This window comes from Mus musculus, chromosome 2 (assembly GCF_000001635.26).
Source record: "Mus musculus strain C57BL/6J chromosome 2, GRCm38.p6 C57BL/6J".
Lineage (NCBI taxonomy): Eukaryota > Metazoa > Chordata > Mammalia > Rodentia > Muridae > Mus > Mus musculus.
In genome coordinates this window covers 155,903,779-155,930,578 of record NC_000068.7, presented here as the reverse complement: position 1 = coordinate 155,930,578, position 26,800 = coordinate 155,903,779, and the positions used below count along the sequence as shown (strand labels likewise).

At 44.0% G+C, this 26,800-nt stretch overlaps 1 protein-coding gene across 10 annotated transcripts in view; it reads left to right on the top strand.

The window, feature by feature from the left end:
* The first annotated feature begins 268 nt into the window (after window positions 1-268).
* Uqcc1 (ubiquinol-cytochrome c reductase complex assembly factor 1) overlaps window positions 269-26,800 on the top strand; it is an 83,425-nt gene continuing 56,893 nt past the window's right edge. For 3 of the 10 annotated variants that reach the window (XR_003953679.1, XM_030251889.1, XM_006499922.4), the window contains exons 1-5: window positions 285-566; window positions 8,852-8,944; window positions 18,743-18,838; window positions 20,115-20,222; window positions 21,154-21,226. Coding sequence is in view for 8 of the 10 variants with exons in the window: in XM_030251889.1 (XP_030107749.1) it covers window positions 543-566; window positions 8,852-8,944; window positions 18,743-18,838; window positions 20,115-20,222; window positions 21,154-21,226 (394 nt within the window). In the remaining 2 variants the exon portion in view is untranslated. Of the gene's footprint in view, window positions 611-8,851; window positions 8,945-18,742; window positions 18,839-20,111; window positions 20,223-21,153; window positions 21,227-26,800 lie in introns of all 10 variants that reach the window. The other 7 variants (XR_003953678.1, XM_011239706.3, XM_011239705.3 and 4 more) reach the window with 5 other exon arrangements.

The window sequence follows — 26,800 nt, the reverse complement described above, 5'->3', positions numbered from 1 at the left end:
GTGTGCCACAATGCTTGGCCTTCCTTTACTAAGTCTTTCCTATCAGTCAGTATTCAAAGATGTGTTACAGCCAAGCACGAGCCTCAAGCTCCTCTTCTGTCGAGCGTCAGGTCAGTACTTGACCACCTCCTTTTCTGGCTTTCCAGGACTGTGCCCTTAGGTTCTCAGACTCCCAGGCCTCTTTTTTAACTATTGGGAAGTCTGAGCCTTGTGGTCTCCTGGGGGCGGAGTCAGGAAAGAAATGGCTGTTAGGGGTTAACGGAAGGATGAGAGGGATGTGAGAGGCCAGGCCGGGGTGTGTGTAGAGGAAGAACGTGAGCCCTTGTGACGCGCAGCAGCGACTTAAGACCGGCGAGGAGTCTCGCGTCCTGGAACCTCATTCAGATCCACGGCAGGAAAACCGCGGGTGCGCAGTTGCGAAAACTACGCCTGCGCCGCCTCCAGAGCCTGACTACCTTTAGCAAGGGGACAGCGGCTGAGTGGGTGGTGACAATCGGGATTCCGGAAGCCCACCTTTCACCCGGAAATGATTGTGGAGGAACATGGCGTTGCTGGTGCGAGTCCTTGTGAGTGCAGGAGTACTTTTCTAGAGACGCACGCGCGTCTCCAGGTTGGGCTTGGAGAGGGCGGGGCGGGAGGAGCTGGGGAGAAATGGGGGAGCCTGTGCTGTAGCTCCTTTGCGTGGTCGCCTTTCCCCAGGGAAACTGAAGCACCTTTCCACTTCTCCTTACCCCTGTTTTGGCCTTGACTCCACCTTTTTAGAAGGTAGTGGCCTCGGATCTTTATGTAATGAGGATCGTTCTTCAGGATAAAAACACGTGGGGCACTGACTGGAATAGGGGGTTGCGGGGAAGACCGGGGGAGGTGGGTCCAGTCCATGACTGTCACTGTGCAGTGTGACCTTGAGTAAGATACTGGATGGTCCCTGGTCCATGTGAAAAATAAGGACATTTCTCTGTTACAGGCCCCTTTGGATTCTGAGGTTTAGTTTGTTGTAGAAACTTTAAATGAATTTTTACTTGTATAGTTCAGTGGAATGCACAAGTTATTAGAGCAAAAGCTGCAGGAGAAACTGCCCCGTGGCTTTCTCTTTGCCCAGCGTATTTGGCCCAACCTAACACTTGTTGAATGAAGGAAGGAAAGACTTCTAGACTGGTTCTAAGTCTCGTGGGGAGCTCTGTTCAATTCCCACCTGAGATTTGGTCTTAAATCCTCTGGTCTTAAATCCTCTTTAGAGTCACTACTGACTTCTAGGACGGGTTAAGAAAATGACAGAGTGGAATTGGTCCCTACTCATGAAGACATGGGCAGTTTGTAATTTAAGTCAGGCATTTACAGAACTTGGTCAAGGGCACTGTTTTACATAGCAGACATTACTCCTGCCTCTGGCTGTCTTTTGCGTTGTCCATGTGTTTTGCATCAGTTCACTCTGCATTCTACTTAGATTCCTTGCCATCCTGGCAGACTGCTTCTTCAGTTGCTGCTCAAGAGGTTTTGTTTGAGAGGCATGTGCCTGTTACCCAGAGAGTGGTTCATTTGCTGGAGTAATTACAGATGCTAACTAAGGCAGAAGTGGAATTGAGCTCTGAGGGTGACTGGGGAAAATGGTCACTGGCCTGTTGTAAATTATTTATGTGTGCACATGTGCAGCGGCTCGTGTGTGTGTGTGTGTGTGTGTGTGTGTGTGTGTGTGTGTAGTGAGGGTTAATTATTATGCATGCTAGGTAAGGAGTTTACTGCTGAGCCCTACATTATTTTTAAAGACAGATACTTTGGTGGGAGAAAGAGCAGATTGGGCCAGAGACTGAAGTGAACACCTGGATTTACCGTGGCGATTCTCGGACAGCTCTCTTAGATTTCTAGTTCCTCAGCGTTGTAGGGATTGTTACAGGTTCATTTCTTTGCTGATAGCATCCATAAAAACTATCTCTCATCGACCCTCTATTAGGTGGGCCTATTTTTCTATTTCCTGTTTATCTTTCTTGGTACAAACATGCACAAGTAAATAAGGAAAATCTCTTTTACATGCTTATTCCCTAAGATTGTCTTATACATTGTAACAGAATGAGATGAAGCTATGAAAACGTCCCTGGGCAGGTTCACGGTGAAAGTCAGTATGAAAGTAGTGGCAGGTGTTACTACTCATCTGCTTGGATTGGGATTTGGGCTGCAAGGGCTCCGCACTAACACTCAACTGAGCCTCTCTAGACCTGGGAAGCCTTGGTGGAAATCTTAGCTCCACCACTTGCTGTAGACAGAATCCTAAGTATCTGCCTTTTTTTTGAGCCTCAGCTTGCTTCCTTCCTTCCTTCCTTTTTCTTTTTCTCCTTTTCCTTTTTTTTCTTTTTTCTTTTTTCTTCCTTCCTCTATTCATCTCTCGGTCTTTCTTTCTTGTTCTTTTGAGACAGAGTTTCTCTTTATAGCTTTGGCTGTTCTGAAACTTGCCCTGTAGATCAGGATAGCCTTGAACTCAGAGATCTGAGTTATTTCTTCATGTGTGTGGGTGCGCACATGCCTGGGCACACATGCCACACTGAATATGGAGGTTAAGTGACAGCTTGTGAGTCCCAGGGATAAAAATCCAGGTCATCTGGCTGCCTTTTCCCAGTGAGCCATCACACTGACACCAGAGTTTTGCTTTTGTTTGTTTGTTTGTCTTGAAGCAGGGTTTCTCTGTGTAGCATTGGCTGTCCTGGAACTCAAGATCGGGATGGCCTACAATTCATAGAGATCCTGTGCTGTTTTACAGCTCCACCACCAGTAGACAAAAACATTCAGTTTCTCTAAGCGTAGTTTTTATTTGTTTTGTTTTCAGTTAATAGTCATTCTAATGGGAGTGAACCAGTTTGTGCTTTTAAGCTGCATTTCCACAGAGACTGATCATGTTGAGCTTCTGTATCCGTCACTTGTGTATCTCTGGAGAAATGACCAAGCTGTATGGGATGAGGTCTTACTTTGTAGCTCTGGCTGGCCTTGAACTTGCATTGATCCTCCTGTCTGTTTTATTTTGGGGGAAGGTGGTCTCTACGTAGCCCTGGCCTTCCTGGGACTCACTATGTAGGCCAGATTGGCCTCAAAGTTACAGTTGCCTCCCTCTGCCTTTCAGTTGCTGAGGTTAAAGATTACTATGCCTGAATTGTTTGTTTTTTTAACAAACATGTCTTTTTTTTTCTTTTAAAGATTTATTTATTATATGTAAGTACACTGTAGCTGTCTTCAGACATACCAGAAGAGGGCATCCGATCTCATTATAGATGATTGTGAACCACCATGTGGTTGCTGGGATTTGAACTCGGGATCTCTGGAAGAGCAGACAGTGCTCTTAACCACTGAGCCATCTCTCGGGCCCTTGTTTTTTTTTTTAAAAAAACAGTTTCAAGTAGGTCTTCCTGGAACTCTCTGTGTAGCTGAGGCTGGCCTTAAATGCCTTACCATGATAGGCAGATGCACTAATTATAAGACCTAGCCCATGGTAAAAGTTTTTACACTATTTTTTGGGAGAGGGATGGGGGAGGGTTGTTTTTGTGATTATACTGGAGATATAATTAGCACTCTAATTTATTACAATTTAGTTTGAGTTGATACCCACTTGATTTTAGAGATATAAGAACTATGCTTCTATATAGTTGTACTTATGTCTTGTTTTAGGATCCTACTGCCACTCAGATCACAGCTTTCTATATGTATATCAACAGGTTTATAATTGTCTTTTATTGTTATCTTTTAAATTAAAATACTGAGACTCAAGTCAAGCAGTGATGTGCCTTTAATCCCAGCAGTGGCAGGGGCAGGGGGATCTCTGGGTTTGAGGCCAGCCTGGTCTACAGAGTGAGTCAGGACAGCCAGGGCTACAGAGAGAAACCCTGTCTCGAAACTCTCCTTCCTCCCCCCCAAGAAGTTCCCCAGAGACGTAAAAATAATTTAAAAATTATTTGCTTAAGTAGCTAACTTTACCCGTGTATTTTATTTCCTCATGTAGATTTGAATTTCTGTCCAGCAACCTCTTTTTATTATTTTGTGATTTTAGGTACATGAGTATTTTGCCTGTGTGTATATATGTGCAACACAGGCATGCTTGGTGCCCACTGAGTTTAGAAAAAGGTGTTAGATCCCTTGAGACCAGAATTACAGCCAGTTATGAGTCACCATGTGGGTGATGGGAACCGAATCCAGGTTTTCTGTGAGAACAACAGTACTTTTAACCACTGAGCCAACTTGACAGCCCATCCAGCATCCTTTTTTGGGGGGTGGGGGGGAGAGTAATGTTTTATAGAATATGTTTGCTGTCTACACATTCTCTCAGTGTTTGTTTGTCTGGGAAGTTTTTGTTTTACCGTCCACTTTATTTTCGATTGATAGTTTTGCTGGATATTGAAATTTTACTTATTGGTCCCTTCCCCCCACCCCTTTTTCTTTTTGAGACAGGGTCCCGCAGTATAACTTAGACTAGCCTCAGACTTGGCCATGGTTCTTCCTGGGGGACCTGGGTGCTAGCATTACAGTTATGTCCCGACACGCTCAGGGTATGACAGTCTTTCTCGTTTACCATTTTGAGCATTTGCTTCCCAGAGCTTCTTGGCTGCTACAGTTTCCGAGGATAAATCAGCCCAGCATTACTGAGGCCCCCTGTGTATGATGAGTGGCTTCTTGCTGTTGTCAACACTTTTTTTCCCCCTCTGTCTTTTGACAGTTCGACTATGTTTTATCTTTTTATGTTTGTCCTACTTGAAGCTAGTTGAATTTCTTAGGTTGTAGAGTAAATAAATGGTGGGATATTTTCTGTTGTCTTTGTGTATGTATGTAGATTTTACTTTGTGTATATGAGTGTTTGCCTGAATGTATTTCTACGCATGATACATCATGTGCAGTGCCTGTGGAGGCCAGAGAAAGAGTGTCAGATCCCTTCGGAAGGGAATTACAGATGGTTGTGAGCTGTCATGCGGGTGCTGGGAATCAAACCCAGATCCTCAGGAAAAGCAACCCATGCTCTTTACTGCTGAGCCATCTCTCCTGCTCCTGCTGTCTTTGGCTTGTTTTCCTGTCCCTTTATTTCCTTTACCCCTGGAGCCTTGCTGTTTTGTGTGTGTGTGTGTGTGTGTGTGTGTGTGTGTGTGTGTGTGTGTGTGTGTTTGATGCTATCCTGTGGGTCTCCAGACCGGATGTCCTCAATTGAAGTATCTTCAGGCTATCAGTCCTTCATACTCAGTTCTGCTTTTTTTTTTTTTTTTTTAAAGATTTATTTAGCCGGGTGTGGTGGCGCACGCCTTTAATCCCAGCACTCGGGAGGCAGAGGCAGAGGCAGAGGCAGGCAGGCGGATTTCTGAGTTCAAGGCCAGCCTGGTCTACAAAGTGAGTTCCAGGACACCAGGGCTATACAGAGAAACCCTGTCTCGACAAACCAAACCAAAAAAAAAAAAAAAAAGATTTATTTATTTTATGTATGTGAGTACACTGTTGCTGTCTTCAGACACACTGGAAGAGGTCATTGGATCCCATTACAGATGGTTGTGAGCCACCATGTGGTTGCTGGGAATTGAACACAGGACCTCTGGAAGAGCAGTCAGTGCTCTTAACCGCTGAGCCATCTCTCCCCAGCCCTCAGTTCTGCTTTTGAGCCACAGTGCTTTTCATTTTGGTTGTTGTATATTTCAATTCTGGATTAAATACATTTTCTAAAATCTTTTTTAGACAATCTCATGTAGCCCATTGAGGTCTCAAACCCACTACGGAAGCAAGAATGACCTTGAACTTGTGAAGCTCCTGCTTCTGCTCCCCAGTGTTAGGATTATAGATGTGTACCCCATGCCCAGTTTCCTGTGGGTGCACATGGGCTCCAGCCCAAGGCTTTATGCACACTGGGCAGACACTCTGCCAATTGAACCCTTACACAGAACTTAAGTGCAGAGCACCATTCCTGCACATGTTTATACACGTCCAGTTGAAACAGGAGTTCTCACTGAACCTGGAACTTGCTGGTTGGCTGGGTTGGCTGGTCAGTGGGCCCTTGGAGATCCTCCTGTATCTTCCTCCTCAGTGCTGGGATTGCAGGTCTACACTGCCAGCTTTTCACTAAGGAACTGAACTCGGATCCTTTCTACAGACTGAATCGTCTCCCTAGCAGGTAGCCCCATTTAAAGATCAATTTCTTTGTTGAAATTAATAGTCTCTGTTTGGTGAGGCAGTATTCTACTTGTCAGTAGGATCTCTCTCTCTCTCTCTCTCTCTCTCTCTCTCTCAATAACCACAGGGTCTCCTGTGTCCCAGGCTAGTCTCAGCCTCCCTATAGCACTGAGAATGACCTTGGATTTCTGATCGCCAGCCTCCACTTCCTAGGACTGCTGGCTACAACGCATGCCAGGTTTATTTGGTGCTGGGATGGCACCCAGGGTGTCTGTCATGCATGGTATAGTACCAGCCAAGCTGTAGTTCCAGTCTAAATTTGCCTTGCTTCTACTTGTAACTTCCTGTTTTCCCACATCTCTTTAGACCCTGGCTCAGAGAATTTTATCTGAACCTGATTTCTGTTTTTAGGAAATGATACCTGGTACTGAATGACTCTCCTCAATTTATCAGTTTTGGTTTTTTAAGAAAGATTTATTTGGCCGGGCTTGGTGGCCCACGCCTTTAATCCCAGCACTTCGGGAGGCTGAGGCAGGCGGATTTCTGAGTTCAAGGCCAGCCTGGTCTACAAAGTGAGTTCCAGGACAGCCAGAGCTATACAGAGAAACCGTCTCAAAAAACCAAAAAAAAAAAAAAAAAAAAAAATTATTTGTTGTGTATATGGGTCTTTCCCTGTATGTATATGTGTATATGTGTGTGTGTGTGTGTATGTATGTATATATACACATATGTATGTATGTTTGTACACCGTGTGTGTGTCTAGTGCTCACCGAGGCCGGAAGAAAGCATTGGATCCTCTGGGACTAGAGTTTAGGATGCTCACGGGTCATATGGTGGATGCTGGGAATCAAACCCAGGCCCTTAGCAGGAGCAACTGGTGGTCTACACTGATGAACCTGTCTCTCCAGCCACAAATATATCAGCTTTAATAGAAGAAAACACCAGTAGCCATCTCTCATTTGGAAACCATTTCAAGAGATCGAACCTTAGCTGGAATAAAATATATTTTTAACTCTGTTTGAAACGGGGTATCTCTGCGTAGCTCAGGCATGTCTGTAACTCACGATCCTTCTGCTTTAGCCTCCACGTGAGGGAAGCGCTCAGAGATGTGTATCACCATTGTCCAGTTGGCTTCCTCTTTTCATTTGGAAATAAGGTTCTGTGCATGTCCTGTGAGAGATATCTAATCTGTGAATTTAGGAGACAACCCACAAAAGTGCCTGAAGATTTAACATTCCAGTGCCTTTCTCCAGCACACACCCAACTCTCCTGCCCTCAAGGAAACGGGGAGTGGGTACAGCTTATGTGGCACTGGATTCCATATTTAATCTATAGAAGAGGGGACCAAATCTCATAGAGCTTATTATTTCATGTGGTTTTTATGACTAGAGAAGCCAAGAGTAGACTCAGTACTTTCTGACTCTGAATATACAGTTCTCTCTATGCTGTGCTACTTTTATTGTTTTGTGTGTATCTGTGTGTGTGAGTGCAGACACGTGGTATAGCATCATGCGTACGTCTGGTCTTGGGAGTTGGTTCTCTCCTGCCACCTTGAGGGATCTGAGAATCAAACTCTGGTCATCTCTCTACCCATTGAGCCATCTTGCCAGCTCACAATAAGCTGTTTATTTATATTTTATTTTTATGTTTATTTTTTAAAAAGATGACTCTAGGCCTCATCTATCTGTCTGTCTGGTCTATCTATCTATCTTTGTATTTGTGTACATGCATGTGCTCATGTGCACCATGGTATGGGGTCAAAGGATGACCTCCAGGAGTTGGCTCTGCATCCACCATGTGGTTTCAGGGGATCAAACTCAGGAGGCAGGCAGCAACTCATTGTGCCTTCCTCAAGTATGGTGCTTTTTGCTCTTTGTTTTATTGTTTTTTGTTTTTAAATACTCATGTGTATGTACGTGGGAGAATAAAAGTGCCAGCAGAGGCCAGAAGAGGGCGTTGGATCTTCTGGAACTGGAGTTATAGACTCTTGTGAGCTACTCTGTGTATGCTGGGAATTGAACCTGGGTCCTCTGGAAGAGCAACCAGTGCTCTTAGCCACTAAGCCAACTCCCCCCTTCCCCCAATTCTAATTTAATTGGTTCAAAACTCTCCTAATGGTTCTACTTCCAGTATTAGGACTAGAAAGACCTTTAAGGTAACCTGTTCTTTTTTGATCTCTTAAATGTGCATGGGATCTGAAGGGGCTACCTGGGTTCCAGTATTAATCTGAAAGCTGCCCTTTATTAACTTTGTGGCATTGGGAAGTTGTTGATACACGTGCATTTCTTTGTCTGATTAGGGTAGTAACTACATACCTAGGTTACTCAGTGTCGCTCTGGCCATTGTGAGGTTGAAGTGGTGGGTTCCTTTACCCAACCAGTCCTTTGTCTCCAGAGTCAAGACATTAGCATCAACTCCTAAGTTTGAAAGTGGTTGTTACAAAGCACAGAACACTCATGTCTAAGTTCCAGGAGGTTTAGGAACTCTTGCTAGGAGCCAGACTTGAAGGCTAAATATGTATTTCTTCTCCCTCAACCCCCTTTGAAACATGGTCTCATTATGTAGCCCGGGCTGGCCTTAAATTCACAGAGACCCATAGCTTCTGCCTCCCAGGGGCAGGAATTAATGGCTTGGGCCACTCCAGGGCCAAGGATGTAATTCTCACTATTTCACAGTGTCACCAGTTCGCTCTACTCTGATACAGATTCCTGACAATGTTTTCTTTTTTTAGAGGAACCAGACTAGCATCTCTCAGTGGGTTCCAGTATGCAGCCAACTGGTATCAGTGTCTCCTACCCAAAGACAGTGGAGCAGCACTTCCCAGGTAAAGCCTATTTTGTTTTGTTCTTAAATAATTTATTTATTTTTATTTTATGTGCATTGGTGTATTGCTTGCATGAATGTCTGTGTGAGAGTGTCAGATCTTGGAGTTACAGGCAGTTGTGAACTGCAGTGTGGGTGCTAGGAATTGAACCCAGGTCCTCTAGAAGAGCAGTCAGTATTCTTAACCACTAGACATCTCTCCAGCTCCATTAAGTTTGTTATTTTGGTTGGTATGGAATCTTATTTATGTGCAAACCACACTGTGGGATGGAGAAGCCCCAGGAGACCACTCTGAGTCTCTGTGGTGTTGGTTCAAGTCGGATTCTTTCAGTATGGTGTCCAGGGTGTTGCTTCTAACTCCTCCAGTGGTGCGGATAGCATGTCACAGTCTGATGGCGTTTACTGCTGGGGACTTTTCCAGAGAGTCATCGTAGAGTTAACTTTCCAGTTTTCTTCTGAAATTACTTGCTACTTTTCTTTGGGTGACAAAATATTTCCTTTCTTTTTTTTTTTTTTGAGACAGGGTGTCTTAGTCAGGGTTTCTATTCCTGCACAAACATCATGACCAAGAAACAAGTTAGGGAGGAAAGGGTTTATTCGGCTTACACTTCCATACTGCTGTTCATCACCAAGGAAGCCAGGACTGGAACTCAAGCAGGTCAGGAAGCAGGAGCTGATGCAGAGGCCATGGAGGGATGTTCTTTACTGGCTTGCCTCACCTGGCTTGCTCAGCCTGCTCTCTTATAGAACCCAAGACTACCAGCCCAGAGATGGTCCCACCCACAAGGGGCCTTTCCCCCTTGATCACTAATTGAGAAAATGCCTTACAGTTGGATCTCATGGAGGCATTTCCTCAACTGAAGCTCCTTTCTATATGATAACTCCAGCTGTGTCAAGTTGACACAAAACTAGCCAGTACACAGGGTTTCTCTGTGTAGTCCTGGCTGTCCTGGAACTCACTCTGTAGACCAGGCTGGCCTCGAACTCAGAGATCCGCCTGCCTCTGCCTCCCAAGTGCTGGGATTAAAGGCATGTGCCACTACACCCGGCTTCCTTTTCTTTATGAACATAAAATCCAAGACACTATTATTTAAGGCCTTAGTTACATTGTGATGTCTTGAACCTTGATCTCTTTAAAGGGTTTAAGTTTTCTTTTCTTTTCTTTTCTTTTCTTTTCTTTTCTTTTCTTTTCTTTCCTTTCCTTTCCTTTTCCTTTTCCTTTTCCTTTTCCTTTTCCTTTTCCTTTTCCTTTTCCCTTTTCTTCTCTTCTCTTCTCTTCTCTTCTCTTCTCTTCTCTTCTCTTCTCTTCTCTTCTCTTCTCTTCTCTTCTCTTCTCTTCTCTTCTCTCCTCTCCTCTCCTCTCCTCTCCTCTCCTCTCCTCTCCTCTCCTCTCCTCTCCTCTCCTCTCCTCTCCTCTCCTCTCCTCTCCTCTCCTCTCCTCTCCTCTCCTCTCCTCTCCTCTCTTCTCTTCTCTTCTCTTCTCTTCTCTTCTCTTCTCTTTTCTTTTTTTGATTTTTCTCTGTGTAGCCCTGGCTGTCCTGGAACTCACTCTGTAGACCAGGCTGGCCTTGAACTCAGAAATTCACTTGCCTCTGCCTCCCAAGTGCTGGGATCAAAGGCGTGCGCCACCACGCCCGGCAGGTTTTAGTTTCTTAATTTTTTTGTCAGTCATATAACACTTTTTGTTTGTATGTTTATTTTTGTTTTTTAAGACAGTGTCTTTCTGTATAGTCTTGGCTGTCCTCGAACTCACTCTGTAGACCAGGATGGCTTCAAACTCAGGGATCCACCAGTCGAATGCTGGGATTTAAAGGCGTGCATCACCACCTCCTGGCTTAGTCATATAATACTTTAGTAATAAAGGAAGTAAAAATCATTTGTTACTTCAAATCTGAAAATGTCAATATTTTCATTTCTGCTGGATCTCTTCCATTTATGGAAATATGTGCATATTAATTTTTACCTTAGGTGCCCTGATAGGGCTGACTCTGACCCTTGGGTGTAGCTCAGGTTCTTGCATGCATGAAGGACTGGGTGCAGTCTCTAGCCCTGAAGAATAAAAAAAAAAAAAGAAAAAAAGAAATAGTTAAGTACCTTAACAAATATCAAATATACATAGAATTGTATATTCAGGTGCCTTCTCACTCACTAGAACAGATGTTATTCATGTTGTTTAGATAACCTTTATTTGTTATTAAAAATATAAATTGTTTTCCTTTTTTGGCATTATGGACTCTAATTTTCCTAGCATATTTTTTTCTCTTTTCTTTCTTTTTTGAGATGGCCTTTCTCTGTATAGTCCTGGCTGTCCTAGATCTAACTCTGAAGACAAGGCTGGCCCAGTACTGGGATCAAAGTGTGCATTGCCATGCCCGGCATAATTTTTCCTTATTTTTAATAGGGAGTTTGAGCACACTAATTATCACATGTAAGTGTAGTCTCTTATTTTACTTAGCTTAAGGGTTTTTTTACGTTCATGTGTACCATAGGAATACAACAGGGTTTCTCTTTGTGTGCGTTGGGCTCCTGTTTCATTGTGAATCATATTGGGGGGGGGTTGGTTTTTCGAGACAGGGTTTCTCTGTGTAGCCCTGGCTGTCCTGGAACTCAATTTGTAGACCAGGTTGGCCTCGAACTCAGAAATCCGCCTGCCTCTGCCTCCCGAGTGCTGGGATTAATGGCGTGCGCCACCATGCCTGGCTCCATATTTTCTTTACTCATGGGATACACTGGATGTTTGGGTTGCTTCCCTGTCTTGTGAGTAACACTGTAGTGGACTCCCGTGTGCAGAGACCTCTCTGGGATGCTGCTTCTGGAGGTATGTCCGAATGGGACTGCTAGATGAGATGATGGTTCTCCTGATGGTTCTTCACTCTAGGAATCACTGCAGTGGTATTGCATAGTGTCAACTTCCTCTGTCAGTCCTACATTTATTGGCTGAGAATTAACTTATGGAGACAGACTCTCTTACTTTATAGAGCAGACTCAGTCAACTCAGAGCTCCGCCTGCCTCTGCCTCCACAGTGCTGGCACCAGAGGCGGCACCACCACACCCAGCTTTGTAACTGCTATTTTTATTACTCCTTAAGTTCATGCTGCTTGAGTAAATTTTATTCTCACTACAAAGTGAAACATTTTCAGAAATTGCCTAACCTACCTTCTCCAAATTGCAGCCTCTCCCTTGGTTTTAGTTTCCTCATCTCTGAAGTGAAAAAGCAGGACGCGGAGAGCTCTCCGTCTTCCATCCCAGTGTTATTCTAAGTTACTCCTTAATTCTCCAGTTGCCTTTTCTCCAAACTAAACAACTTCAGCTCATTTTAACCTTTCCACTAGGACCTGTTATTCCTTGCTTTGATCATTCTGTGGTTCTTTTTTGGATCGTCTCCAGGTTGTCCTTCTCTTTGAGCAAAGTAGAAGAAGAAGAAGGAAAAAAAAAAAAGAAAAACCTACCTAGTTTTTATTGAGCACTGATTCCATGCCCAGAATGGTGTTGAGTACTGGGGCAGAGAGTAAAAGGAGTGTAAGTGGGCGGTACCCTGGTGGAGCTCACAGTTTTGCTGAACTGTGAGACACGTACCCACAGCATTCAAGAATTCAAGACCTGCTTGAGCCTGCCTCTGCCCCACTGTACCCCATTCCAAGCACGGGGCCCCTTCACTTTCAGGACCTTTTGGTTGTCATTGTTCTACGTATTTACTTATTATTTATTGTTGACTCATATCTCCCAGGCTGGTCTTGAACTCGCCGTGTAGGAGCAGATGACTTTGAACTGCTGTGTGCCTGTCATTGTAGGCTTATACCACCACTGCAGCTTTGTGTGGCGCTGAGGATGGGGTCCAGGGCTTTGTGTATGCTAGCCAAGCATCCCCAGCCCTCAGCCTTTTTGGAAATGAAAAATAAGTGTGAGATTGTTTTTCGGATTTCATTTCTTTTACTGTGTGTGTGGGTGCGGCTGTACATGTGCACAGAACTCATGGGAAAGTCAGAAGACAGCTCTCAGGACTTCACTGTAGGCATAGAGTTTTTGCAACCTACTTTTAATAAGGGTTCAACCCTCCTCCAGCTCACCACCCAGCAGAGGCAGTAAAAAATTATTAGGATACGGAGGAAGTGGACCTGCTCAGCAATAGTTCTTTAGGGGCGAGCTTGATCTCCTTTGGCAGCAGCTCTGTCCTGTAGCAAACACCAAACATGATTCAGCAGCTGCAGACCAGGCCTCTAGATAGGCAGACACCAGGCATGAACCAGCAGCTATAGTCTAGTCCTGAAGAAACCACCAGGCTTGCCCACTAGCCTGAGGTGAGGCTGCAGAAGTGGCAAGCTGCCCCAGGAACCTCAAGAGCAATGCTAGGGTGAGTTTCTTCTCTCAATGGTGGTGTTACCACAAGTTGAGCTCAACAACAGCATGTAAGATAAACAAATGTGTGTCTTTATCGAAGAATAGTGAGGTGGAGCAAACCAAATCAAGGCTCAGTGCTCACCTCCCACTGTCTGTGGGGTCAGATTTCTACTCCTTCATCAGGTGTCCTTTCACGTGTTTGGTATTTCAAAACATCCTTATGCCTGTGTCTGCTTCAGGAAAACAGTCTTCCACATGTTTGCTTTAGCAAAATATCCTTTCATCTGTGTGCCTCAGCAAGACATTATTTAATATGATCACTTTCAAAGAACTAGAAATGTTCACTCATATTCCGCTTTCTGTTTTTCATTCTTGCCACTTTGAAGGATCTGGCTTGATCTCCGGTTATCAGGCTTGTGCCCCAGGGCCTCTGCCTGCTGAGCATTCTTTTTTTTTTTGTTGTGTGAAATTTTATAACCTTTCTATTCATCTATCTATCTATCTATCTATCTATCTATCTATCTATCTATCTATCTATCTATCTATCTATCTATCTATCTGGGTCTCACTATGTAGCCCTAACTGTCCTGGAACTCACTCTATAGACCAGGCTATCCTTGAACTCACAGAGATCTATCTACCTGTCTCTGTCTCTGAGATCTGTCTGCTTCTGCCTCCTGAGTGCTGGAATTAAAGCTGTACCCAGCTTCAAAATCTTACATTCTTCTTAGCTTAGAGCCATGTGCAAGAGTTTATCGTTGCAATTGTCTGGAACAGACCTATACATTTATATTATATTTTACATATCATCATTTGGACATCTCTCTTGCGTACAGGATTTGGTTTGGATTTTGGTTCTTAGAACACTTAGGAGAGAGCTGGGACTTCTTTCGCTCCATCCTGGTTCCTAATCTGATACTGACTTTTCTGCTCTGCCCACTTGTAGGAGGCATTTTCTCATGAAAATGTTTTCTGTGTCTGAGTTCTGTTGTTTATATACTGCCTATCCCAAATCTCAATGAATCTTTTTCTTAATTAATTTATTTATTATATGTAAGTACACTGTAGCTGTCTTCAGACACACCAGAAGAGGGCGTCAGATCCCATTACAGATGGTTGTGAGCCACCATGTGGTTGCTGGGACTTGAACTCAGGATTTCTGGAAGAGCAGACAGTACTATTAACTGCTGAGCCATCTCTCCAGCCCCCTCGACGAGTCTTGTATGTTCTTATTGGGATACATGAGAAAGGTAGGAAAAGGCACAAATCACGGGTACACAGCGTAACAACTTACTACAAAGTAAACATATGCAGCATCCAGATCTAGCGGAGGACATGAACTGAGGCTAAGTCACCTGTAGGATAGAGGAGGACATGAATTGAGGCTAAGTCACCTGTAGGATGTTTTCCTACCGTTTATGAAACTCTGGGCTCTCAGTCCACAGCAGCATATAAACCACATGTCAGTAGTCCTAGCACTTGAGAAGTAGAAGCAGGGGGTCAGTGGGTTATCCTCAGCTATGCAGTGCATTTGAGGCTAGCCTGGGCTACATGAGACTCTTGTCACAAAACAAAAAAAAAACCCGCAACACATCCCCAAGATTGCAAGAGCTTCTTTGATTCCCCGTTACCCACTCCCTACTCCACGGCTAGCAGAACTTTGTATTCCATACATTCATTTGCCTTTAGACATCTGCTCTGCATCTCCTGTTTGTCTGCTGTGAGAGATGCAGTAAGTGTGTTCTTTGTAGTGATGGTTGATTCATTCTCACGTAGTATGCACTTTCTGGTCCTGGGGAGTTGGCTGCATAGCATTTTATAGATGGCTATACCATGATGCATTAAGGTCCTCTGCTGACGTCTGTGTGGATTGTTTCTGCTGTGAGTGCATGCTTACACTTCTGTTGAGGAGAGAATGTAGCATTCCCGAGCCTGGCATGCCGGGCATTGATCTTACCAAAGATGTTTGCACTTTGTGCTCACAGCAGGAGTGTCTGTTCGGGGTGCTCCCCACTCTTCCTGACATTCCTTACTTCTTTTTGTCCAGTGACAATTTCAGGGTGATACTTGGTTCTATGTCTCTATGCTAAATTCATTTTTTTCTTTTTTCCCCCCTCCTTTCTTTGTAAGACTATGAGCTGTCTGAGGACAGAGATTCATTTCTATCCCAAAACCTGTCTGAGGGCTAGCATACCTTGAACATGACACCTGTATCTACGGTGTATATGTGTTCAAAGATGGCGGAGGTCGGTAGTCAAATAAATAATTTGCAAATGGTAGGATTTGTTTCATCCACAAAGATTTATGTGCCACCCATGTGCCTTGAGTTGGACTTGATTCTGATGAGAGAGGCAGTTCTTGCCATCAAGTGCCCTGAGCGCCATGGAGGAAGTGGGCAGCCTACTGCTCTGTAGAGAATAATGCTTCCTGCTTTTTGATAAAGTGGTTAGGGAGGCCCCTTGAGGACTGGGGAAAGCCCTGTTGGTGCTTACCCGGCATGTTCCAAGTCCTCCCTGGGATCCCCAGCTCCACACAAAGCTGGGCCCTGCAGGCCGTGCCTGTCATTCAGTGGTTGGTGTGTGGAAGCTGGAGAATGAAGATGAATGAGCTCCACAGTGAGTTCAGAGATAGCCTAGGCTACGTGAGACCCTGCCTCATAAAGAAAACAGAACAAAAAGCCCCGAATCAACAAGAAACCAACCCAAAGAAGAGAGGGAGAAAGAAGGCCTCTTTGAAAAAGTAATGTTCCAATTATTTTGAAAGATTAAAAAACGTGAGGTGTTCCAAGGTCCTTTTTGAAGGAGGCATAGGCAGGAAGGGTGGTCCAGGAGGTAGTGTGTATGTGTGGGTGACCAGGGCAGTGGAAGGCGTTGTCCTGGCACGTCCCACATTTTCAGCAGTTGAGTGAAGTAGAGAGAAGGAGTCCATTGACCACTGTGGAGCTGTGGGGCCGAGGAAAGATGCCTCACCTGACACTGACTAGGGAGAAGCCCAACTCAGGCTGCACCCACCCCGTCCTCTGAGGCAATTTAAGTGCTCTGCGTCCTAGATGGGCCATTTCACTGATGTATGTGATGTCATGGGAGGGGTCTGTGTTTAGTCTGTATTTCACAAAGCCTGCTTGGTACTTGAGAATTAAAGCATAAGTCTGACTAATCTTTTAATATCCTTGTTTGGAAAGAAATTCAAATAGTACTATTCCACAATGAGAAACTTATTTTTCCTTTATTAAGATGAAACAGGAAAATCATTGTTAATTTTATTTATTCCTTCTCTTTTTGGAATAAACCAGAATTGAAGGATTAACCCTCCCTCCCATCTTTTTTTTTTCCTTGAGACAGTGTCCTGTCTGAAACTTTCTATGTATCTAGACCAGGCTGGCCTCAAACTTCTGCCCCTCTGCATCCTGAGTGCTGGGATTAAAGACATGTGCCACCATGCCCAGCTCCCACCCCTGGCCCCTTTAATTGTAAAGGCAGTTAAAGTGTTACTGGGAATTTGGACCCTGAATTCCCAAGCTTACCCGTAACTCTTTCTTCCATTTCCCTCCCCTCTCCCCGCTCTCTCTTTTGTGGTTCAGGGGATCAAACCCAAGGCCTTGCCCATGTTAGGCAAAGTGCTCTACTGCCTTTTATTCCTAGTCTGCTACCCACAGTTCCACTGTAGCCAAAGAACCCTTCCATTCCCGTGTTACTTCTTAGATTTACCCACATGCATTCATGATTTTGTTTGTAATTTTACTTATATTTTTAAAATTAAAAAATAAAAAGGTTACTTTTTTTTCATATTAACTGTTAGTATAAACTATGGACTTTGAGTGGACAGTGATAGTCAAAGTAGGCTCATTCCCGGGGCTGCAATGCTGACAGGATGAGTGATTGTGTGGGGAAAGGAGGAGAATGTATGTGGGAACCCTGTGCTTTCTGCTCAGTTTGGCTATGAACCTAAAGCCATATTAAAAATAGCACCATAGCCAGGTGTGGTGGCCTAAGTCTCTAATCCCAGCGCTCACTCGGGAGGCAGGCAGGAGCGGGCAGAGCTCTGTGAGTTCAAGGCCAGGACAACACAGTGAGACCCTGTCCCCAACAACAACATACTGTAATCTCAGCACTTGGGAAGCTGAGGCACAAAGAGGCCAGCCTCAGCTACAGAGTGAGTTTGAGGCTAGCCTGGTTCACATGAGACCCTTTCTAAAAATAAAGAAGTAAAAAATAAAGTTAAATAGAGTAAAAAATAAAGTCAGATTTTGAAAATTGAATCCAGGGGTAGAATGGTTGCCCTACAAGTACAGTGCCCTGGGTTCAATTCTTGATTACCTGTTTTTGTGAGTCATCATACCTTAATTTACTGTCTCTTAGTGGGTATTTCTGTTTTCACTGTTGTAGAGCTTACATATAGAAACTGATTTTCCAAACTGTATTCTTGGTTATAGCAATACTAACCAAGTAGAATTGTAAGGTGGGTAAGGAATCTGTAAGGCATTTAGTGCAGCCCTGACACATGACCACAGTTGGCTGTGTAGTCCCACAGTGGTGTCAAAGGCAGTGTGACTGAAAGCAAGGCAGGTGTGACCTGGTGGCGGCTGCCACTTCCTTTATTATTGAGTACCTGTTTTGGGAGATGCACTCTCTGTCTCTTTCCCATCCGGGCCTCACTGTAGCAGAGGTGCAGCATGCAGTTAATGGCCAATGCGCCTTTAGGTGGCAGAAGCAGGATTTTTCTTTTTTTGGTTTTATTTTATTTTTAAATTCATTTTAGTTTACTGTTATTGGTATTTTATCTTGATGTATGTTGCATATGAGGGTGTCAGATCTTCTGGAACTGGAGTTACAGATACTTGTCAGCTACCTTGGATGCTGGGAATTGAACCTGGGTCCTCTGGAAGATCAATCAGTCAGCCAGTTCTCTTAACAGCTGAGCCATCTCTCCAGCCCCAAGATTGTTTGTTTGTTTTGTTTTGCTTTGTTTTTGAGACAGGGTTTGTTTCTCTGTGTAGTTCTGGCCGTCCTGGAGTTCACAGTAGACAAGGCTGACCTGGAACTCAGAGAGACCTGACCGTTGGCAGAGTTCTCTTGCCTATTACAATCTTAGTCCTCTCGTTTGACTCAGGTTCAGTCTGTATTTTTAGGGCTGAATCCTTTTATTTCTTCAAGAAGTAATTAATTTTCTGGTTTTATTTTGTTCTTTGGGTCAGTCTCACACTATGCTCTGGGATGGTACTGAACTCACAGCAATCCTCCTGCCTCAGTCTTCCAGAGATTTTAGGTGCGAGCCATCAACACCTGAGCACCTGGTACATACCAGATGCTGTTCTGGGTGCCGGTCATGGGTCCTTTGGATGATCCCTCATGGGAAGCTGGGCTAAGCAAGGCTGGGTAGAACCGGACAGAGCAGCTCCAATTGGGTCAACCTCACTAAGCAGTTCTCAGTGTTGCCTACGTCTGCTTGCTCATCCTCCAGTGGCTCCAGAAGAATCAGTCTCGAGTGTGTTTGGGATCAGAACAGACTGTTGGAGCGGACACAGCGCAGAATAGGAAATACCACAACACAAGTAAGGTGAGTCTGTTCTCTGCTGTAGACTGCGGTAAGTGAATGTGGTCGGTCAGCTCGGGGACTTAGCCAAGGTTAGAGCGGATGGTAGGAGTCAAACTAACTGAATATGTGCACCTCTGTCTCCTGAGCAGATAGCCTGAGGTTTTCCCACTGTAGACTCTTGCCAAGAAAATATTTTAGAAGGAAACAATTTTTTTTTAATGGATTTTGTACAAATTAAAAATAGTCATATGTGGGCTGGGCAGTTGGTGGCACACACCTTTAATCCCAGTACTTGGGATGCAGAGGCATTTGTGGGCTGAAGAGATGCAGGTACGAGCACTGACTGCTCTTCTGAAGGTCCTGAGTTCAATTTCCAGCAACCACATGGTGGCTCACAACCATCTGTAATGGGATCCGATGCCCCCTTCTGGTGTGTCTGACAGCTACAGTGTACTCATATACATAAAATAAATCTTATAAAAATATAGCCGTATGTCACCTTGTTGCCTTTCTTATGGGTGATAATGCACCTTTCTTTGCAGAGGACTGGTTCTCTGGTATGTTTTTCCCTACTCCCTCCTTCCTCTTCCCCTTCTTCTCTTCCTTCCTCTCTCCCAGTCCTTTCCACTCTCACCCTTCTCCCCACAGCTTTGCCTTTCCTTACGTTCCCCTTCCTCACTCTCATTGCCCTTATATAAAACAGTAGTGACTGTTTTACCTGCATGTATGTCCTGTGCACCATGTGTGAGCCTGGAGCCCTGTGAGGCCAGAAGAAGGCATCTGATCCCCTGGATCTAGAGTGAGAGACAGGCGTCAGCTGCTATGGGGGTGCTGGGAATTGAACCCAGGTCCTCTGGCTGAGCAGCCAGCGCTGTTAGCCACTGAGCCGTCTCTCTCTTTTTCATGATGCCGCAAGTCTATTCTTTCCTAATCATGGGATCACAGGCACGCGGTTGTTGAGGTGGGTATGTCTCACTCTGTATGTAACATGGAGGATATCTGTTAGATAGCATTTAGATGTGTTTGCACACTTACGTGAGGGCTCTGAGTCGGACTCTGTGAAAGCACACTTGCCTAGAGTGTGAAGCCCTGGGCTTGACTGAAGTAAAACAGAACAGAATGCTCAGAGCAAACAAACAACAAGCAAAGCACCCAAATCATTACAAAGAAACCAAGAGCTCAGGCAGAAGAGAAGAAACCTATGCAGTAAATATGTCCTTAGAGCAAACAGATCAAAGCATTCTGCTTAGAAAATTTTCTGTAACTAATTTTGATTTCTTTCTCTTTGTTTAAGTAGCTTCTTACTACCCAAGATTTCCCACAGCCTGTTGAAGAGAAGGTCGGTCCCTTCACGAAGATAATAGAAGCCATGGGATTCACTGGACCTTTGAAATACAGTAAATGGGTAAACATTTTTTACGTTCCCTTGGGTCTGTGTTCTTTCTGTGGCTCATAGATTTGTTTTAAAGTTTCTGGCCTGTGAAATTCATATGATATTTTGAGAATTTCTTCAGAATACATCCCTCTATCATCTATCAGATTTATGTGGTAGATAAGACCAAGGTACTCCTTCAGCCTAGTTCTTTGCTAGTCAGAACAGTGAGGTGGAAGTTTTTAGATGCTTGCTTGGTGGCAGGATAATAGCATCTAGATAAGTTTAAAGGGACAGATGGGCCAGCTGTCCCTCTGGGCTGTTCTCATTGTTGATTTTTAATAGGTCTTATGAAAAATTGATCTCATGATTTACTATAATACATATAACGGGGGGCTGGTGGGATGCCTCAGTGGTTAACAGCACTGGCTGCTCTTCCACAGGACTTGGGCTCAATTCCCAGCACCCACGTGGCAGCTGACAACTGTCTCTAACTCCAGTTCCAGGGGTTATAGACACAGTCTCACAGACATACATGCTGGCAATGTAGATAACATAAAAATACCGGGAAGGGAAATTTCTAGCTAGCTGGTCATCCCTCGTCAACCCTGGGCCTCTCACATTACCTGTTACACAGAAGGCGCTGTGGGGAGGCTGCAGATGCTAGATCTCAGCGATAGTCTTGACAATCCATAGATATTTTTCATAAATATTTATTTATTTTTAAAGATGGAGATAAAATAGAGTGTGAGGCCAGTTGGGCTACAAACCATTCAGACAACAGGGGCTACGTGAGGTCTTGTCTCAAAAACAACAACAACAAGAACAAAATAAACTGTCGGCAAATAGGTTTGTGGCCCTCTTAGTTGAGGGAAGGTGAGAGCGGCGGTCTGACAGTGTCTCGGGACACTGGAGTCTCCCCTGTCAGGGCTTGAGTTTGCTTTCCTTCCTTCTTTTGGTGTAGAAGATCAAGATCGCGGCCCTCCGCATGTACACGAGCTGCGTGGAGAAGACTGACTTCGAGGAGTTCTTTCTGAGTAAGTGGCTCCGATTGTTCCGGAAGGCATGGACCCGCTGTTGATTTCTGGGGCTGTGGGATTGAAGTTTGTTTATAAGCATTTGTTTTGTGTGTGTGTGTGTTGAATGTATTTATTTACTCATGCACATATAAGCCAGAGGACTACCTTGGTGTTCTCCTCAGAGACACCTCCCTGTCTACCTCCTCTGCAACAGACAGGGTCTTTCGTTGGCCTGGCGCTTTTCAGCTAAGCAGTGCTTAATGACTGGGGAGCTCCAGCGAGCCTCCTGTCCCTGCCTCCCCCATCACCGGGGTCCCAAGCATAGGCCACTCTGCCTGGGTTCTAGGGACCAGGCTGAGGTGGTCATGTTTGAATGGCTAGCACTGTCACCTCCCCAGCCCTTATTTTATCTATCTATTTAGGTATAGTCTCTTGTGCAGCTAAGGGTGATCTTGAACTCCTGATCCTATTGTCTCTGCCTCCCAAGTGTTGGGCTTGCAGCCTTGTGCCTCTGCTCCCACTCTTAGCATCTGATGAGGACTTTTTGTCAGTAGGTTTTCTTTTTGTTTCTAGTTCTGAATTGTTTAGTTGATCCTGAATTAAATTTCATGGTTCTTCTTTCTCTTTGAGGGCGATTGGCCCCAAAGGGTAATATAACTTTATAACTTACATCCAGTTGATCCATCGCTTACCAGGGGATTTTACTGGTTTAGATCACTGCTAACAGTTGATTATCTCAATATAGGATTAATTTGATGCTGTAACCTGTAATTATTAGCACAGCTAACTAAAATAGGTATTTGTAAGAACACTGGAAAATGTCAGCCATCCCTGTGTCCACAGACTTTAGAGCAGTGGTTCTCAACCTTCCTAATGTCCTAATACAGTGACTTTAATACAGTTCCTCACATTGTGGTGACCCCAACCATAACATTATTTTTATTGCTACTTCTTATTTGTAATTTTGCTTCTGCTATGAATCATAATATAAATATCTGTGTTTTCCAATGGCCTTAGGTGACCCGGGTGAAAGGATTGGTTTACTCCAGAGGGGTCTGGACCCTACAGGTTGAGAAACACTGCTTTAGTCAGACACCTATGCTCTGTGTTCTTACAACTGGCACTTTACTCTGCAACAAATATCTGTCCGTAGTTAGCGAAGGACACTAGATGCAGTTTTGATTGCTTGATAACTATATTGGTTGTTTAAAAGCTCAAATATAAGCTATTTTGGTTACTTTACCACTTCAACAGATAAATATTAGGGACTTAAAATACTATAATGAGTTATAATTCTATATATATTTTTACTGGTTTCCTAACTGTGCTAATAATTACAGTTTATAGCATCAAATTAATCCTCTACTGATATAATCAACTGCTAGTAGTGATCCAAACCAGTTTTAAAAAAAAAAAAATCTATTTTCTTGTTCATCAGGAAAGACAGTTTTTCTGCTTCTTTGAAAACAAGCAGTTTTTTTATTGTTAATTAAAAAAAGTCACAGTGTGTGTATGTGTATGTATGTATGAGTACGTGTGCACACAAATGCACACATGTACATGTATATCAGCATAAATGCCATGGGGCCCATGTAGAGGTCAGAGTCAGAGGACAACTTATAAAAGTTGTTTTTCGGGGGCTGGAGAGTTGGCTCAGCAGTTAAGAGCATTGATTGCTCTTCCAGAGGTCCTGAGTTCAAATCCCAGCCACCCACATGGTGGCTCACAACCTTCCGTAATGAGATCTGATGCCCTTGTCTGGTCTTCTGGTGTGTCTGAAGACAGCTACAGTGTACTTACATATAATAATAAATAAATCTTAAAAAAAAAAAAAAAAAGAAAAAAGAAGGTGTTTCTCTCCACCATGTGGATTCTGGGGAATCTTACACAGTTTGTCAGGCTTGGCAGCAAACACTTACCTCCTGAGCCATTTTGCTTTGCCATTTGACCCGAGTTTGCCTGAGTGAATGTGTGTTATCAACCTGGGCACAGCCACGGTAGAGTCCTGTAGCCTCAGACCCACAGAAAAATGGCAAAGCTTCTCTGGATGAGGCTCAGGGATATCCAACTCTTCCTCCCATGTCTGGGTTCGAGAGCTGACGCTTTGGGTAGAAAATGTCCGCTATAGCGTTCGCCCTCCAGGAAGGTACAGCTTGACGACTGCAATACAGAGACTGTCTACTGAGGTTAGCTAACCTTGTCTGCTTGGCCATCTGTGTACCTTAAACTCTGCCTCCTGGTTCAGCCGGGTCCATAACCCCATCTCTGTTCAAATCTCTGTAATAGACACTCAGCTTATGGGGTGTCATGATTTCCCCATCTAAGACCTTAGTCCACCTGAACCAGCATTTCTGTCTGTGTCCAAATGTCCATCTGTTTGTCTTTTCTTCATTTCCTCACTACCCCCACTCAAGTCCCTTGAGCCATCCAAGGACACAGCCACCAGACATGCCTGTACCTCTGCATTGTGAGAGGGAGATGACACCTGGTGCATCTGGGAGCTTGCTGGTCAGCCAAATGGTGAGCTCTTCCTGTCTCAAAGGAATAAGGTGGAGCCATAAGGGAAGACATCTGATACTCTCCTCTAGACTCTGCATCACATGCATGGGTGCACTCAAAGATTCATATGCATGTACTACACATACATACTGTACCCACAGAAAAGAAAAAACAAAAGTTTACCATCAGATATTCAATACTTGATTTAATTAATTATTCACATTTATTATAATTATTTTAGATGAATGCTTATTTTCATTCCCTGTTATTAAAGGTTCCTTTTTTTTTCAGTTTTACTTTCTGTGTATGAATGTTTTGTCTGCATGTGTGTATGCACTACATGCATGTGGTGGTGTTCCACAGAGGCCAGAAGAGAGCATTGGAAACCCCGGAACTATAGTTACAGGCATTTGTGAGCTGCCATGTGGGTGCTGGAAAACAAACCTGGGTCTTCTTCAAGAACAGCAAGCGCTCTTAGTCTAGCTCCCTACTGAAGATTCTTGAGTTTGGATTAATATTATAGAATCAAATAAAAGACAGTTATTACATAGGTAGTTAGTACTCATATTTCAGTCCATAGCTTGTGATGACCAACTGAAGAAAAGTTTCTGAAAGTTACAATTATCTATTAATAGCTCACACTTATTTGCTTTCATGTTTGTCCCTTTAGCAGTTTCACAATCTTGTGGGATAGTGTGTGCTTTTGTATTATTGTTTATTTTTGTTTTGTGTTTAGAAGCAGTTGAGGCTTAAAGTGGCTCAGTGACTTGCCCAAGATTGCCTAGCCAAGGCCTTGCACCTGTGTTGTCTGGCTTAAACCTCAGGGATTTTCCTGCTGTGACATGCTGCCTGTGAATGAATGTAACCACAAACTAGAAATTGCAGTGTGGCTTAAAAATTTGGGTTTTGCTTTATTTTGACAAGAGCGTGCTCTGTGAGATGTTGTTAGTGCTGGACACTGTGTGTGTATACACACCATGGCGTGCGTCTTGGTGAGTTTGGCCTGGCTTTGTCCTTCAGTGCAAGTGGCAGTGAGTTTTCTGCTGGTCACACTCTCCCTTCAGTTTTTCTAAGACTTCAGTAGGCATTTACCTATTAAAATCTATGGCTTAGCCTGGGCATGGTGGTACCTGGGAGGCAGGTCTCTGTGAGTTCAGGCCAGCTAGGACTGAATAGAGAGATCCCGTTTCCAAACAAAACAGTCACAAAACCCTGTAACATAAGCAGGCATTGTTGTGCTTACTTGTAATTTTAGTACTCAGAAGAGAGAGGCTTGAGCATAGCCGTAAACTTAAGGTAAGCCTGATCAACGTGAGTTCCAGGCTAGCCAGGACTACAAACCAAGCAACCTATGGCATGTTTATTTGCTGTGCCCTCGCCCCCTCCCTTTTTTTTTTTTTTTTTTGTTAGATTTACATTTTAAAATTAAACCAAAGGAATTCCAAAGTGTGGCTAGTGAACAAAGAACAGATTTGGAAAGTAACATCTGGAGGCAAAAGATGTTTGTTTGTTTGTTTGTTTGTTTGTTTGTTTGTTTTTAAATTTGCAAAATAATAAGAATGACTTTCTTGTGGTTTGGATTCTAAGGAAGTTAGTGGGGGTTGGAATAAAATAGGTAGATTTATATATTGCTTCCTAAGATGATACCTTTAAAGTAGCCATGCCCACTTAGGTCTTTGATGTAGGACTTGGTTCCAAGAGTCCTGAGGACAAAGAGCCTTGGGTATCTGCAAGTGTCATTCTCCCTGGCTCAAGTGAGGCTGAGGCCATTTCTTGAAGACTATGTGTGAGCAAGTTGGGTCATGGTATGCTGTGTCTGTCAGCTTCTTGGACAGTCCTCCCTAAGATCCCAGAGCCAGAGCGTGTGATGTTGTGATGTTGAGATCTCAAGCGCTCGCTGCATCTGAGCAGTCAGATTCTTTGGCAGCTGTTGTTTATGGGACGGATGCTCTGGTGATGCCCTTGCCCATCACATGCGCATGCCTGCTGGGTGATGCAGTTTGTTCCTGGTGTTTTGGAGCAGAGGTGGTCAGTTATCGAAGCTCATGCTTAATTCTGAATTCTTGTCTGTGGCTCTTTTTGCCTCCAAGACACTGATCACCGTAGTGGGGAGGAGGCTCTAATGAAGAAATTCTGAGCCAGCAGTTGAGGTTTCAGTCCACTTTGTGGCACAATTTCAATTAACCGATAAAGCTTTTCAAAGATAATTTGAACTGTATTATTTAATTCACTGTAAAAATGACAACAGTGGATATTGAGTCCCTATTTTAAATGGGACATTTTGTTAAGCCCCCTTTTTTTTGAGATGGTCTATATAGCCCTGGCTGGCCTTGAACTTGATATGTAGAGTAGCATGGCTTCTACCTCAGATCTCCTCACATATGTCTCCTGAGTGCTAGAGCTGGGGCTAGAGGCTTGTGCTATGACCACTGGCTTTGCTAACTAAGCTGGATATAGGCCTTTTAACCCTTGTTTGTCATCACAGCTCTGAGCTGGGCGCTCTTGCTCTGCCTTATGGAGAAGGAAAGTGGGTCTAGAAACATCATCTAGATCTGCTTAAAAGTAACAGGGTCTGGATTTTTGCCTATTAAAAAGTGGGAGGCAGAGGCAGGCGGATTTCTGAGTTCGAGGCCAGCTTGATCTACAGAGTGAGTTCCAGGACAGCCAGGGCTACCCAGAGAAACCCTGTCTCGAAAAACCAAAAAAAGAAAAAAAAGAAAAGAAAAAAAAAAGTGGTATTATCACTCTCTGGTGACAATAGGGAATTATTTAATCTGACTGCACTTTGTCCCTTTTTTGTCTATTGGAGCAGGAGTGTGCTCATGGCAGTGTCTCAGGGTTTAGCCCTGAGGTTTGTAAACACTCGGTTGAGCTAAGAATCGTATTTTTGTGTTGCTCATAGTCAACATCCATTCGTTGGTTTGATATTTTTGAGGTTTACTCTGTGGCTTTTTGTTCTGACTTGCATGGGCACAGGGGCTTACTCACGCGCCAGCTCTTCTCATCAGCCCTGAGCTGACCCCAGAAGGGAAAACTTTGACCCAGGGCCAGCTGCTGACCTGTCTGTCTGTCTGTTTGTCTGTCTGACTGTGC